Source organism: Sus scrofa, chromosome 3 (assembly GCF_000003025.6).
Source record: "Sus scrofa isolate TJ Tabasco breed Duroc chromosome 3, Sscrofa11.1, whole genome shotgun sequence".
Classification (NCBI taxonomy): Eukaryota; Metazoa; Chordata; class Mammalia; order Artiodactyla; family Suidae; genus Sus; species Sus scrofa.
This window is the reverse complement of record NC_010445.4, coordinates 53,931,401-53,948,420: the sequence shown is the minus strand read 5'-3', so window position 1 is coordinate 53,948,420 and position 17,020 is coordinate 53,931,401. Positions and strand designations below refer to the sequence as shown.

The 17,020-nt window shown below is 41.9% G+C and overlaps 1 protein-coding gene across 1 annotated transcript in view; it reads right to left on the bottom strand.

Annotated features, from left to right (window-relative positions):
* LONRF2 (LON peptidase N-terminal domain and ring finger 2) overlaps positions 1-6,838 on the bottom strand; it is a 41,048-nt gene extending 34,210 nt beyond the window's left edge. Inside the window, exon 1 of the mRNA XM_021087177.1 lies at positions 6,053-6,838. Coding sequence (XP_020942836.1) covers positions 6,053-6,737 — 685 coding nt within the window. The 5' untranslated portion in view covers positions 6,738-6,838. The remainder of the gene's footprint in view (positions 1-6,052) is intronic.

Here is a 17,020-nt window from a genome sequence, read left to right as displayed (position 1 = left end):
TTTTCCTCAGTATCATTTCTTGAGACTCATCCATACTGTTGTAGGTCTTGGTGACCCTTTCAAAGATTAACTTCTGTGTACTGTTACACTGATTTGATTGACTTATTCTACCCCAGGACTCTTTCTCAAACGTTTCTGGCACCTATAAATAAAGCAGACACATCCTTATATGTGTCCGTGGGTGGACATGGCATTCATGGCTCTTGTTTGGTATACACTCAGAAGTAGAAACACTGTGTCAAGAGGTTGTATACATGCTTAACTTTGCTGCCCACTCCCCCAATACTTAACTAGTACTAACCGCCACTTCCACCAGCAATTGAAGAGTTCCAATCCCTTCAATTGCTTGCCCAAACTAGGTACGGTCAGTCTTTTTCATTTTAACTATTCTGGTAGGTGTGTAGTAATAGCTTATCTTAGTTTGAATTTGCATTTGATCACTAAGTAAGCTAGGCACCCTTTCATACATTGAGTGCCCAGTTTGAGATGTAATTGCATAACGCATCTGCTCAAGTTTTTGCCTATTATTTACACAGAACACCTTTTTTGGTTTTGAACCATAGGTATTTTTTTTTTTTTGCTTTTTAGGGCCATTCTCGCAGTATATGGAGATTCCCAGGCTAGGGGTCAAAGCAGAGTTACGGCTGCCGGCCTATACCACAGCCACAGCAATGTGGGATCTGAGCCGCACCTGCGACCTACACCACAGGTCACGGCATTGCCAGATCCTTAACCCACTGAGCAAGGCCAGGGATCAAACCTGCAACCTCATGTGAACCACAAGCATTCTTTAGATATTCTGGATTTGCATTCGCAGTAAGATATGTATTACAAATAGACATCACCTTTTCACTCTTTTGGGGGTCTCTAAGAAATAGAAGTTCTTCATTTTGATTAAATTATATTTATTTTTCTTTTATGGTTATCCTTTTTGTATCTTATTTAAGAAATAACTGCCTGTCCCAAGTTCATGTTTTCCTATGATCCTTTTAGATATCTTTTTTTTGTGTGTGTGTCTTTTTGTCTTTTGTTGTTGTTGTTGCTATTTCATGGGCCGCTCCCGCGGCATATGGAGGTTCCCAGGCTAGGGGTTGAATCAGAGCTGTAGCCACCGGCCTACGCCAGAGCCACAGCAACGCGGGATCCGAGCCGCGTCTGCAACCTACACCACAGCTCACGGCAACGCCGGATCATTAACCCACTGAGCAAGGGCAGGGACCAAACCCGCAACCTCATGGTTCCTAGTCGGATTTGTTAACCACTGCGCCACGATGGGAACTCCCCTTTTAGATATCTAATTCTAATTCCAATCTATGAGATGAAGTAAGTATCCAGATTCACTCTTTTCCATATGAAAAAGTGAATGGCTTAGATTATTTAAAATACTTTTTTCCTGGAGTTCCCATTGTGGTGCAGTGGAAATGAATCCTACTAGGAACCATGAGGTTACAGGTTCGATCCTTGGCCTCACTCCAAGGGTTAAGGATCCGACACTGCCGTGAGCTGTGGTGTAGGTCGCAGATGCAGCTCAGATGTGGTGTTGCTGTGGCTCTGGCCTAGGCCGGCAGCTGTAGCTCCGATTAGACCCCTAGCCTGGGAATCTCCATATGCTTCGGGTATGGCCCTAAAAAGACAAAAGACAAAAAAAATAAAAATTAAAAATAAAAATAAAATAAAATACTTTTTTCCCCACTGAATTCCACTGGCGTATCCGTAGTAAATCAAGAGTCAGTTTCTGCATGTCTGTCCTTGGGCCAGTACAACTCTGTCCTATAACCACTGCAACATTATACTAAGTTAGCCTTTACACCGTAAAACTCTCCAGCTCTGTTATTCTTCTTCAATGCCGGCTTCGCCAGTCATTAATTTCCACCAAAACCATGGGCTGAGATTTTGATTGAAAAGGCACTGAATCTAGAGCTCCATCTGCAAAAAACAGACATCTTATTGATACTGAAATTTGCAATCCATGAAAAAATAACATCTTTGCACTCATTTAAGTCTACTTTAATTTCTCCCAGAAACGTTTTGTATTTTCAGTGCAGACGTCTTGAACATCCTTTAGATATTTCAGGATTTATTCCAAGAAATCTTCTGTTCCATAAATGGGTTATTTTAAAATTTTACCTTCAGTGTTTCCACTGTGGCACAGCGGGTTAAGGAGGTGGCATTGCCACAGCTGTGGCTCAGGTTCAGTCCCTGGCCTGGGAGCTTCCATATGCTGTGGGAGCAGCCAAATAAATAAAAATCTGTTTTCTATTTGTTTTTTCTAGGTATACATAATTATCATTGCTCTTTCTGTATTAACCTAATATTCAACAATCTTGATAATTCACTTATAATTTATAATAGTCCAAATTTTATCCTGGAATTTCTATGTATTCCAACATGTAATCTATAGATAATAACTTTTATTTTTCTACACTTGATGCCCTTTTATTTTCTCCTCATTGCACTAGGTACAATGGTGGGTGACAGTGATGACACTGAATACTTTTGTCACCTACTGAATGGGGAAACATTCAATATTTAATTAGAATAGTTTCTATAGATAGTCTTTAACATACTAAGAAAGTTGCCTTTCATTCCTAGTTTCCTGAGAAATTTTAATATGGATCTGATGATCTTTCTCATTTATTATGTACATGTGATGAATTACACTGGTTGACTTACAATGATTAAGCAAAATAACATTCTACTAGTTCATGGGCTTTTTTTTTTTTTTTTTTTTTGTCTTTCAGGGCCACACCCGAAGCATATGGAGGTTCCCAGGCTAGGAGTCTAATCAGAACTATAGCCACTAGCCTACACCACAGCCACAGCAACTTGGGATCCAAGCCACATCTGCCACCTACACCACAGCTCACAACAATGCCAGATCCTTAACCCACCAAGTGAAGCCAGGGACTGAACCCACAACCTCATGGATCCTAGTTGGGTTTGATAGCTGCTGAGCCATGAGGGAAACTCCATTCTACTTGTTCATAATGTGTTGTTCTTTAAGCCTATCACTGGATTCAATTTGCTAATATTTCGTTGAGGATTTTATTTATTTATTTATTTATTGCTTTTTAGGGCCGCACCCACAGCATATGGAGGTTCCCAGGCTAGGGGTCAAATCAGGGCTATAGCTGCCAGCCTACACCACAGCCATAGGATCGGAGCCGTGTCTATAACCTACAGCACAGCTCATGCCAAAGTCGGATCTTTCACCAACTGACCAAGGCCAGGGATTCAACCCACATCCTCATGGTTGCTATTCAGGCTCATTATCACTGAACCACAATGGGAACTTCCTGTTGATGATTTTATATCAATGCTCATAAGAAACATCAGACTGTATTTTTCTTTTCTTACAACTGATGTTCCATCTCACCTTTATTTCCTCCTTTCTACTTTCTTTGGATTCAATATGATTTTCTTTCTCTAATATCTTAAAAGAGAAGCCTGGAGGTCACTAATTTTCAACTTTCCTTTTGTAGTACAGAATTTAAATCAAGAAATTTCCCATGGGAGTTCCCATTGTGGCTCAGAATGTTAAGAACGTGACACAGGGGCGTTTTCTGGAGTTCCCAGTGGGCTCAGTGGTAATGAACCTGACTAGTATCCATGAGGATGCGGGTTTGATTCCTGGCCTCGCACAGTGTGTTAAGGATCTGGCATTGCCATGAGCTGTGGTGTAGGTTGAAGAGGCAGCCCAGATCTGGCGTTGCTGTGGCACATAGGCTGGCAGCTGCAGCTCCGACTCAACCTCTAACCTGGGAACTTCCATATGATGCAGGCGTGGCCCTAAAAAGAAAAAAAGATTTCTCTCTAGACACTGTTGCGATGGCTTCCCATAGTTTTTCCTCCTGGCATACATCAGAGATACTGTGGGCTCAGTTCTAGACCACAGCAATAAAGCAAGTCACACAAATGTTTTGGTTTCCAGAGCATATAAAGTTATGTTTACACTACGTTGTAGTCTACTAGGTATACAATAGCATCATGTCTAAAAAACAGTGTGTATACCTTAGTTTAAAAATACTGTTTTTCTAAAAAATGCTAATCATCATCTGGGCCTTAAGCAAATCAATCTTTTCTGCTAGTAGACGGTCCTGCCCGTCTCAATGTTGACAGCTGCCAGCTGCTCAGAGTGGTGGTTGTTGAAGGGCAGGGGAAACCTGTGGCAATTTCCTAAAATAAGCAAACAACGAAGTTTGCCACAGTGATTGGCTCTTCCTTTCACAATTTCTCTGTAGATGCCATGCTGTTTGATAGCACTGTATTCACAGTAGACAATCTTTCAAAATTGAAGTCTCAAACCCTGCTGCTGCTTTATCAACTAAGTTTATATAATATTCTAAGCCCTTTGTTGCCATTTCAACATTTTTTTTTTTTTTTTTTTTTTGCTTTTTGAGGGGTGCACCCTCAGCATATGGAATTTCCCTGGCTAGGGGTCCAATCGGAGCTGCAGCCGCTGGCCTATGCCACAGCCACAGCAATGTGGGGTACAAGCCACATCTGCAACCTACACCACAGCTCATAGCAATGCCGGATCCCCAACCCACTGAACAAGGCCAGGGATCGAACCCCCATCTTCATGGATACTAGTCGGATTTGTTTCCACTGTGCCACAACGGGAGCTCCCCTGTTTTAACAATCTTCATAGCATCTTCGCCAGGAGTAGATTCTATCTCAAGAAACCACTTCCTTTGCCCATCCATAAGCAGCAACTCATCAGTGAGTTTTATCCTGAGATTGTGGCAATTCAGTCACATCTTTAGACTTCACTTTTAATTCTGGTTCTCTTGCTGCCAACATGTACAGTTACTTCCTCCACTGAAGTCTTGCACTCTTCAAAGTCATCTACAAGGGTTGGAATCAACTTCTAAACTCATGTTAATACAGATATCCAGACCTCTTCTCATGTTCTTAATAGCATCTAAAACCCTGAATCCTGAGGTTTTCAATTCCCTTTGCTCAGCTCCATCAGAGGAATCACTGTATCTGGCTTCTAGAGCCTTATGAAATGCATTTCTTTTCTTTTTTTATTTTATTATTTATTTATTTATTTGGTCTTTTTGCCATTTTCTTGGGCCGCTCCCGCAGCATATGGAGGTTCCCAGGCTAGGGGTCTAATCAGAGCTGTAGCCACTGGCCTACACCACAGCCACAGCAACCCAGGATCCAAGCCACATCTGCGACCTACACCACAGCTCACGGCAACGCCGGATCCTTAACCCACTGAGCAAGGCCAGGGATCAAACCTGCAACCTCATGGTTCCTAGTCAGGTTCGTTAACTACTGAGCCACTACGGGAACTCCTGAAATGTATTTCTTAAATAATACATACACATCCTGTGTCAAAACCAGCAAATTCAGAAATCACCTTCTTTTCACACATGCTTCTCCACCCCAAACTGTCAACACAGCATGCTAATTCAGAATCAAACGCCATGACCAGGGCTTAAGTTTGGACTTTCTTTAAATTACATATTCCTAACAGGTGGTGGTTGGGTGGAGGTGGCAAGATAAAGAGAGCACCTGGTGCTGGTCACAGACTTTAGTTTAAAAAAAACCACTTTAAAAATAATCCGCACGTACCAGTTAGAATATAACCATCTGAAAAAGTAATTACACGTAATACCATCTCATGGCCTTTGAGAGAGAAAGGAGGTCATTACCAGAGAGCAAAGAAGAGGCGCATCCTTCCTGGATTCACCAGCTAAATTCCCAAAACAAATCCTGCTCCGTCACAAGGCTCTCTGGGTCCCTGCCCGAGGGTGTTAGCTATCTGCCTTACCTGCTGGACGTGAGAGAATACCTGGCCATCGCCCCACTACTCTACAGCTGAGATGAGGCGAAAGCCAATCTTAGTCTTACTGGGCGGCTCAGGAAAGCCCCGGGGGTCCTGGAAAAGACAGACCAAGGGTGTACCTGGCCCCTGCTCTCACTCTCACCACCTCCAAAAAGCCAGAGCCCCAATGCCTGAACCAAGCTCTCCCACCGCGGTCCTACCGCTCCATAGATGCCCGGGCAGGCAGGCGGCCCAGCTCCCGCGCCCACTTACCCAGGTCCAGGGCCTGATGGCACCTCAGTAGCGCGGCTTCCGGCTGCTGCTGGCGCTGCAGGCTCCGCGCCTGGCCCGCCAGCCTGCGGGCCCGGCACTCTGCGGGGAAGCACTTCTCCAGAAGGCTGCTCAGCACCACGTTGACCCGACGCGCGGACAGCCTTCCCGGCCCAGGCTCCGCGCAGCGCCTGCACACGGTAAGCCCGCACGGCAGCGTCACCGGCTTGTACAGCAGCCGCTGGCAGCGCGGGCAGCCCAGCAGGTCCCGGGGCGAAGCGGGAGCCGAGGCCGACGGCCTCCAGCTTGGTGCCTCCTCCGAGGCGTCGCCGGGCTTCCTGGCCGGCTGCTGCCTCTCGCGCGGGCCCAGGGCGCGCGCCAGGCCGCCCGCCAGCTCCCCCAGCTCGTCGGGCCGCAGCACCCCGAGCCGCCCGGCGCCGCGGAACGCGCCCAGGGCCTCGGGGAGGCGGCCGGCGCGGGCCAGCGCGTCTCCCAGCCGCAGGCACAGGCCGCGATCAGGCTGCGCGAGGCCGGCCAGAGCGGATCGGAAGAGCTCTGCCGCGGTCTCGTACTCGCCCGCGCGGAAGGCCTCGTCGCCCTTCTCCACCCGCTGGGCCAGCGGCTCCCCGCCGTCGCAGCCGCGACACTGCGGTGGGGGAGGAGGCGGCGGGACCGGCTCGGGGCTCATGACCGCGGGTCTGCGGCGACTAGGCCAGGAGGGAAGAGCGGAGGACGCAGAACACTCTGCACCTGGGAACCGCCGCCTCCGCCGAGGGCCACGCGCGTCTGGGGGCGGTGCGCTCCGGGCCGCTAGACCACTGCGGGGGGCGGGCGCAGGGTGGGGCCGCGTCCCTCGCCCGGCGTGGGCGGGCGCAGCGGAGCCCAAGCCCCGCGCTCGCTTCGCTCCACTCGCTTAGGTAGTCGGGCGGCTTAAGGGAACGCGGCGACCCCTCCCCGCTCGGCGTCTCCCTCAAACCCTCCGCTCCTCGCTCCGGACAGCCCCGCGCGTGTGCGTGCGCGCTCGTCTCCACGCGTCTTGGGCTGGCAGGTTCTCTGCCTGGCCCCCCGCCGCGCCCAGAACAGTTGCCCTCTGCCGGCCCGACGCGCAGCTCCCCACACCGCGCATCGCACATCGCGGACCAGCCTGGTTCCCAGGCCTGGCCAAGACCACCTGTGGCTGTGGTTAATGAGAGAAACGATATATGCGTACAAGGAATGTAAGGTGCAACATGATGACTAGAGCTAACACTGCTGTACCACATACAGGAAGGCTGTTAAGAGACCAAATCGTAAGAGTTCTCATCACCAGGAGAAAATCTGCTTCTGTCGTTCTTTCCTTTCCTTTCTCCTTAATGCATCTATAGGAAAACATGGATGTTAGCTAAACCTGTTGTAAACATATCAACAATATATCTAAATGAAACCATCATGCGGTATGCCTTAACTCTAGATAATGATGTATGTCAGTTATTTGTTAGTGAATCTGGAGAAAGACACGCAGAGAGACAGAACAGAGAGAACTGAGGGAAAGTTACCAGAACATCGCTGGATCCCTAGTTTTGACCTAGGACTGGGAAGCCTGAAGTGTGCACTCATTGGACTTCGTCATCAGCAAGCTACTCAAGGAAAGTTTAAATTTTGGACGCATTTTAGAGCTTTAATTTAGAACTCTAATTTTAACTAAGAATGCCAGGAAATACCAAACTAGGTGCTGGGAAAAAAAGGTGACTTAAGAAATGGATAATTGTATTGTGTCCTTGATTGGGAAGTAGAAATAGAATTTCTTAAACCGACTCCTAATGTGCAGTATTGCAGAGAAAATTTGCTCGAAGGAGCAAGTTAAAAGCCACTCTGGTGTTTAAGCAAGGACCCAGTGCGCCTTCTGTTTTCAGAATTCCTCCCTACACACGGTGTGCTCAGTTTTCAGAATTCCTCCCTATACATGACCTGTTCTTCTCTCCCTATTGTTTCACCATGTTTTATTCTATGTATTTGAATACAATAAAATCCATTACATTATTCCAGAATCCGTGCTGTTCCTTATTGTAAGCAAAAATGTCTTCATTCTAAATTTGTGAATACATCTAAAAATGGCTAAGTAAAATATAAAATACTTCCACTAAATCTGGCTCCAGAAAACGGGAAATGCCTCCTTAAGGGAGGTGAGAAAGTTTGAGATGAGTTTGTAAAAGGGAAAAGGAGAGGACTTTGACTTAACTTCTAGTCCCTTAATAAAGAAAAATGCAGAGCAAATTCCCTTCCGCCCCACCCAGGCCCTTCTCCTACCTAACACCACCCACCCTTTCCATGAATGTCTCTCCTCAGCTTTCTATTTTGTCTGATAACACATGTAATCAAACTAGGTTTTCATCTCTTCCTCATTACTAAATGGTTGTAAGCTCTCTTTGTCATCACTCTCTGGGTTTTCATCTACTCTTTCTACATAGTAAGACAATTCACTTGTATTTGAAGGTTGCTTATCCAAAAAATTCACAACCAACATCTAGGAAGTTTGGGGGGGGGGCTTCTGAGTAGTTTAAATGGCTGTAACAAACTCTATACTAACAATTATGAAATCTTGTGATCTCATATCTTATTTGTTCTTACTTTAGACACATTTCTAGCAAGAGAACAGAAAAAAGCTAGTCGGAGGTTTGCCTGCTGAGAGCAAGAAGTGTTTAAAACAAATATCAGTGTATTGTGAGACTTATAACATGAAAAAATATATGACAAATAGCACAAAGGCTAATAGAGGAGAAACAGGAGGATATGCCTGTTGGGTTTTAATACTACATGTGAAATGGTATAATTCAATGGTATAATATAATAGAAGCTAAAGATACATATTCCAAACCCTAAAAGAATCACCTAGGTAACACAAATATTTATAGCTAAAATCCAACAAAAGAGATAAATGAAATTATTTTAAAAAAATAAAGTCTATTCATCCAAAAGAATGAAGAAAAAGAGCAAGAAGGGAAATAAAAACAGATGTGACAAATAGTAAACAAATAGCAAAATGGTAGATTTAAACTCAACCATATTAATTAATTAAGTAGTAATGGTCTAACCACTATAATTAAAAGTCAAAACTGTCATATTATATATAAAAGGAAGACCGAGGAGTTCCCATCGTGGCTCAGTGGCTAGCGAATCTGACTAGGAACCACGAGGTTGCGGTTCGAACCCTGGCCTTGCTCAGTGGGTTAAGGATCCGACATTGCCGTGAGCTGTGGTTTAGGCTGCAGACGCGGCTTGGATCCCGCATTGCTGTGGCTGTTGCTGTCGCCAGCAGCTACAGCTTCGATTAGACCCCTAGCCTGGGAACCTCCATATGCCGCGGGTGGGGCCCTAGAAAAGGCAAAAAGACAAAAAAAAAAAAAAAAAAAAAAAGGGAAGACCGAAATATATGCTGTCTACAAAAAAGAGAAGCTGTGTACAACTTAAGGTAAGTTACAAGTAAGTTAAAAGTAGGACAGAAAAAGTTATTCCATCTGAACTCTTATCAAAATAAGGCTACAGTGATACATGGATATCTGACCAAGTAGATTTCATAGCCAAGAATATTTCTAGGAGAAAGGATGGCCATTTCATATTGATAAGGGAGTTGGTTGGTCAAGAGGGCATTAACAGTCCTGAACATGTATGTACTTAATAACAGAGCTTCAACATGTATGTGGGAAAAAAAACTGATAGAACAGTAAGGGGGAGTAGGTAAATTCATAATTATAGTTAGATATTTGAATACCCTTCTCCCAAGAATCAATGGAACACATGTATGGAAAACCAGTAAGGATATAGAAGACTTGAATAGTACTACCAACCAGCTTGAGCTGTTTGATATATAGAACATTCCACCAGAATAGACATTATTTTCAACTGCATGCGGAACAGTTATCAGTATTACATATTTGTGCCATAAAACATCTCTCAATAAATTTAAAAGGATTCAAGGAGTAGAGTCATACAGAGTATATTCTTTGACCACGAGTGAATTGCAAATAGGAATCAATGATAGAAAAGCATTTAGAAAATCACTAATCATTTAGAAATGAAATAACATCTCTAAATAGCCCATGGACTGATTTCTATATACTAGCAAAAGTGGAAACTGAAATTTTAGAAACTATACCATTTATAGTATCATCAAAATGTGTAAAACATATACACAAAAACTGTAAAATGCCACTGAGAGAAATCAAAGGAGAGCTATACAAATTGATGGACTGCATTCAAGGATCAAAAGACTCAAGGTTGTTAAGATGTCAGTTCTCCCCTAATTGATCTATGGATTCAATGCCATGTCAATCAAAATTCCAGCACATCTTTTTGTAGAAATTGACAACCTGATTCTAAAATTCATATGAAAATGCACAGGATCTAAAATATCCAAAACAACTTTGAAAAAAAAGAACAAAGTAAAGCTTTTAAGATTCATTATAGGAGTTCCCGTCGTGGCGTAGTGGTTAACGAATCCGACTAGGAACCATGAGGTTGCGGGTTCGGTCCCTGCCCTTGCTCAGTGGGTTAATGATCCGGCGTTGCTGTGAGCTGTGGTGTAGGTTGCAGACGCGGCTCGGATCCCGCGTTGCTGTGGCTCTGGCGTAGGCCGGTGGCTACAGCTCCAATTCAACCCCTAGCCTGGGAACCTCCATATGCCGAGGGAGGGGCCCAAGAAATAGCAACAACAACAACAAAAAGACAAAAAAAAAAAAAAAAAAAAAAAAAAAGATTCATTATAAAGTTACAGCATTCAAGATAGTGTGGTTTTTGTGTCAAAATAAACAAGCAGATCAATGGAATAGCATAAAGATTCCAAAATCAGACCCATCCACACATATATATGGGCAGTTGATTTTCTACAAAAGCTATTCAGAGAAAGGATGATATTTTCGGCAAACAATGCTGGAATAATTGCATGTCTATACACAAAAGAAAATGAAGAAGAAGGGGAGGGAGGGGAAGAGAAGGAAGAGAAAGAAAATCTTAGATCTATACCTAGTCTCATATTGAAAATTAACTTAAGGATCATTGACCTCTATGTAAAATCACAGAACTCCTTGGCGTGAGGGGGATGCATAGGAGAGAATCTTTATTTCATGGGTCTCAAATGTAACAGCAAATCATGACCATAAGAGAAAAAAATAAGAGAGAAAAAAAGAGCATCTTACCTCCAGGAACTTATGTGATACCCATGGGGAGACCTAAGTATTATTACAAACCTAGCTGGCTGCTCACAACTAGTAAATGTTGTTCTCCTGTTGGACATAAGTAATCTCATAGAATACCAACATCAGACAAAGTCATCCTGGGCCCACAATAAAGTGAAACAAAAACAAGATCACTGTGCAACCCACAAAATATCAACTGTCTTCCTCTCTCAGCTGACCTAACTCTCTCTCAGTGAAAGGAAAGAATACACACTACTTCTTCCCAAGTATAGCTTCTGATTTGTCCTACTTATAAATAAGATTTACTGGGATATTCAGTCATAGAATTGCACCTGCTTTCTGACAGCACCCAATCTGGAGTGAATTCCCACTTCCTTAAATCTTTTCTAAAAGGACTTAATCAAAGCCCAAATCCAATATAAGGCTCTTTCTAACACCCTCTTACTGAGACTCCCCGTGGTTCCCCATGGTGAGCGTTACTGAAAAGAATGAGAAAGCAAAATACAAACTGCAGTGTTCCTAGTGATTTGGGGCACTAGGACATTAAAGACCTGATAATTGGATGCTCTTCAAATGACAATGTTAGGTACGCTGCACACTTGAAGAAAATATTTGTAAATCATATACCTGATGAAAGACTTGTTTGAATAAGTATAGAGAATGCTCAGAACTCAATAATAAGAAAACACATAACTGTATGTAGAAAGTGGGCAAAAGATCTGAACAGTCATTTAACTACAGAAGATATATCAAAAGGCAAGTGGTACATGAAAAGATGCTCAACATCCTTAGTCATTAGGGAAATGCGAATCAAACCAAATCAAGCTATCCAGCAGACCTACTAGAGTGTCTCAAATTTAAAAGACTGACTATAGCAAGTGTTGGCAAGTACATGGAGCAACCAGAACTCTCACACACTGCTGGTGGGAAACTAAAACAGTGCATACACGTTGAAAAATAGTTTGGCAGTTTCTTAAAACATTAAATATATACTTATTACATTACCTACCCATTTTCCTACTAGGGATTTATTGATGAAAAGTGAAAGCATTATGTCCATTCAAAAACTTGTACATGATACGCACATCAATTTTCTTTGTGATTGTCAAAAACTAAAAATATTCCAAATATCTATCAACAGATGAATGGATAAACATACTGTGGTCTGCACAATGGAATACTGCTCAGCAATAAAAAGGAATGAGCAGCGTCCCCACGGTAGCACAGTGAATTAAGAATCTGTCTGCAGTGGCTTGAATCCCTGCAGAGGTGTGGGTTCAATCCCTGGCCCCTCGGCATAGTGAGTTAAAGGATCTGGCGTTGCTACAGTTGCAGCAAAGGTCACAGCTCAGATTCAGTCCCTGGCCAGGGAACTTCTATATGCTGCAAGTGTGACCAGTAAAGAAAAAAAAAAAAAAAAAAGGAATGAGCAATTGATACATGGATCAATATGGATAAAATCCAAAATAACGATGCAGAGTGAAAGAATCCAGACATACACAAATGATTCTACTTAAACAAAAATCTTGAAAATGCAAATTCAAATGAATTTCTGCAGTCACAGAAAGCAAATCAATGGTCACATGGGGATGGGAGGAGAGATGACAACGGTAAATGAGAAACTTCCAGGATTGATGCTTATGTTCATCATCTTGACTGTGGTGATGGCCTTAGGGGGTTACTGACATGAAAAAACTTATCAAATTATACACTTTATATATATATATATGCACTTTATTATGTTTCAAATATACCTCAATAGCGCTGTTTTGTAAATCTATAGATTTAAAGAGAAAGACTTTAAAAATTAAATATTTTAACTATGTAGCCTACATCTAAAACCATACTTTGCAGGAAATTATAGCCTTAAATGCTTATATTAGAGGACAATAAGAACTGAAATTAATGTGCTAAACACTCAATTCAAAATTGGGGGAAAAAAGCAACAGAATGAACCCCCAAAGCAGGAAGAAAACAGAAGAAACTCGTTATCTTGTCAAGAAGAAGTCATAGATATCAGTTCAAAAGTTAAGAAAATGGGAGTTCCCGTCGTGGCGCAGTGGTTAACGAATCCGACTAGAAACCATGAGGTTGCGGGTTCGGTCCCTGCCCTTGCTCAGCGGGTTAACGATCCGGCGTTGCCGTGAGCTGTGGTGTAGGTTGCAGACGCGGCTCGGATCCCGCGTTGCTGTGGCTCTGGCGTAGGCCGGTGGCTACAGCTCCGATTCGACCCCTAGCCTGGGAACCTCCATATGCCGCGGGAGCGGCCCTAGAAAAGGCAAAAAGACAAAAAAAAAAAAAAAAAAAAAGTTAAGAAAATGTTAAGAAAAAATAAGTAAAAAGGCAATAATATGAAACTATACAATTAAGGGGACAAAAATAAATCCAATTATATCAATGATTATAATAAATGTAAAAAGACTACACTCATCAGCTAGTGATAGAATATGCCAGACTTGGAAAACATCCAATCCAACCAAATGTCATTTTATAAAGCCACACCTAAATTATAAGGGCAAATATAAGTTAAAAATAAAAAGATGGAAAAAGATATTATGGGAATTATTAATAAAAAGAAAGCTAAGATAACTACATTAATAGCAGACAAAATAGATTTTAAGGCAAAAAGCACAGATAGTCATACCTAATGATGATAATGTTCAACTCACCACAAAGATATTAAGTTCTAAGCAAATATATGCAACTGATATAAAAGAACCTCAAAATACATAAAGAAAAATTGTTGGAAGTAATTAGGTAGACAAGAGGATGAAGGAGAGTGAAATTTTATTTTTTAAGGGTAACTTCTTTGTTTTTAAAAAGTCCTTTATTATAGGAGATGTCAAGCATATACAAAAGTAGAGAGGATAATAATAATGAAACTCCATGAATCCATCTCCCAGCTCTAACAGCTTGTGACATATCTTGCTTCCCACTTTGTCCCTCCCCTGCATTTTTCAACTCTGATACCATCTCATTTCATCTGTAAATAACTCAGCATGTATCTCTAAAAGATAAGGAATTCTCTTCAAAATGAACTACCATGATTTCAAGAGACTTTTTAAGAAGTCATTAACCAGAATTCACTCAATATCATCAAATATCCAGTCCGTTCAGAATTCTAATTGTTGGAATCCCTCTCATGGCTCAGCAGAAACTAATCTGACTAGCATCCATGAGGACGCAGGTTTGATCCCTGGCCTTGATCAATGGGTTAAGGATCTGGAGATGCTGTGAGCTGTGGTGAAGGTCACAGATGCGGTTTGGATCTGGCATTGCTGTAGCTGTGGTGTAGGCCACTGGCTACAGCTCCAATTTGACCCCTAGCTTGGGAACGTCCATATGCCACAGGTGTGGCCCTAAAAGACAAAAAAAAAAAAAAAAAAAAAAAGAAGAAGAATTCTAATTGTCTTATTTTTCAAGTTTGTTTGCTTGGGTAAGAATTCAAATTATGTTCATACATTCCTATTGATTTATGTATCTTTTAAGTTCCTTTCAATATATAAATTTTTTGGAGAAAGAAACTGGATTATACTTTCTATAGTTTGCCATAATCCTAATCTTGCTGACTGTATTCTTGTGCCTTTAACTTGTTTCTCCATCTCCTATATTTCCTGCTAATATTGAATTACTACAACCTAGTAAATACTAAATACTAATGCTACTAATGCTAAAATTCTACCTACTAAAGGTAGATGTAGAAATTTAATCCAACTCATCTTTTCTTCTTTTTTTTCCCTTGCAAGACTCCTTCATGAGTGATATAGTATATTTCCATCAGGAGACACAAATGTCTGTTTATCTACTTTCTGTCAGCAGCCATTGATGATCATGGCCCAGATCCAGTTTAATTCATTAGAAGTTGACAATCATAATATTTTCCTATCAGTTCTAATTATTAACCCCCCTCTAATTATCTTTTTACCTCAAGGTAATAAGATAAATCTGAACAGGAATTTGTTTTATTTATGAGTGTAAAATAATGAGTCATTTTCCAAGCATATGGCACAATTGTGTGGTGTTTTATTATTAGCCATTATAAATATATGCATTTAAACATGTTTAATATATGTTAATCTATTGCCATTCTAACTCCTATTGATGTTCCAATTGTCCCACAGAAGCCTCTTTTATTGGGTCCTGAGTTCCTGGTAGTCTTTGAGAGCTTCCTTGTATTCTGGAATGCCAGGAGGTTATAACTCATTTTGTACACTTTCTGTCCCAAATTTGGAACCAGATGTTTCCCCCAGGGAGCCCTGGTTCCTTCGGTGAGAAATGGTGTTCAGAAAACTACCTGGACTTAGGGGTGCTCTGGACTTGTGTCTTTGGGGGGGGCGGGGAGGTATCATTGTTTCCAGTTCTTTTCAATGGACAGAACTTTTCATTTTTTATTTTATTTTATTGTCTTTTTAGGGCTGCACCCATGGCACATGGAGGGTCCCAGGCTAGGGGTCCAATTGGAGCTGTAGCCACCGGCCTATACCACAGCCACCGCAACACTGGATCTGAGCCGCATCTGCGACCTACACCACAGCTCACTGCAACACGGGATCCTTAACCCACTGAGTGAGGCCAGGGATCAAACTCGCCTCCTCATGGATGCTGAGCCATGATGGGAACCCCAACTTTTCATTTTATATTTATGCATTCTGTTTCTAGAAAATACACATACATATATATTGATTTAAAATTTTCTCAGAACTATCCAGACTGTAGGATTATATGTTCTATATTAAAAATGTAATATATATGTTTAAAGTATATAGGATGTTCAACTTTATGCTTTTTGCATTAAAATCAAATAAATGTTAAAAACAGGGAGTTTCCATCGTGACGCAGTGGTTAACGAATCCGACTAGGAACCATGAGGTTGCGGGTTCGGTCCCTGCCCTTGCTCAGTGGGTTAAGGATCTGGCGTTGCCGTGAGCTGTGGTGTAGGTCGCAGACGCGGCTCGGATCCCACGTTGCTGTGGCTCTGGCACAGGCCGGTGGCTATAGCTCCGATTCGACCCCTAGCCTGGGAACCTCCATATGCCACGGGAGCGGCCCAAGAAATAGCAAAAAGACAAAAAAAAAAAAAAAAAAAAAAAAAAAAAAGATGTCTGACTTCAACCTAGTTCCCTAAATTTTTTTTAAAAAATCAATATTGCTTAATTCTCTGATACTGAGCGTGGTCTGGCCATTTCAAAGGAAGCAACAAACATCACTCATGGGAATTCACTATGTATAAGGATAGGATAATTATAAAGTAAAAAAAAAATGAACATTCCTGGAATTCTGAATGTCATCACAATGAGAGATTTATTTCTAAAAGAACTGGTAATTATGGAATACTTACAACATGAGCAAGATCATTTACCTTTGTCATGAACTCCAAATGATCTAGCAAACAGTATTGTTTTCTCAATCCTACATAGTAATGTCCTAAAGCACTGGAATTAAAGATACAGGTCATAAAGAGAAAAGTCCTAATAACCATTCCAAACATCATCTCAGCCACGTGGTCTCTTTAACAAACATTCAAGAAATGCAATATTTCAACTGGAAATTATATATGTCTTTGTAATGATATCTTTGGGAAAATATAATTTTCAGCTTTTTTCTACGCATTGTAAAAGATGTCATTGTGTTTATATCTTAAAAAACGTTTGAGGCAAGGAGAAAGTTATGTGTTTGGAAGGACCAATAGTTGGCTAAAATGGAAGAAAAGGACACACACATCGTGAATTCCTCACTCTATCCCCTACCACCCCATTCCTTCCTGTAGAAGGACAGGGACCATCCTGATGCCCCCAATATT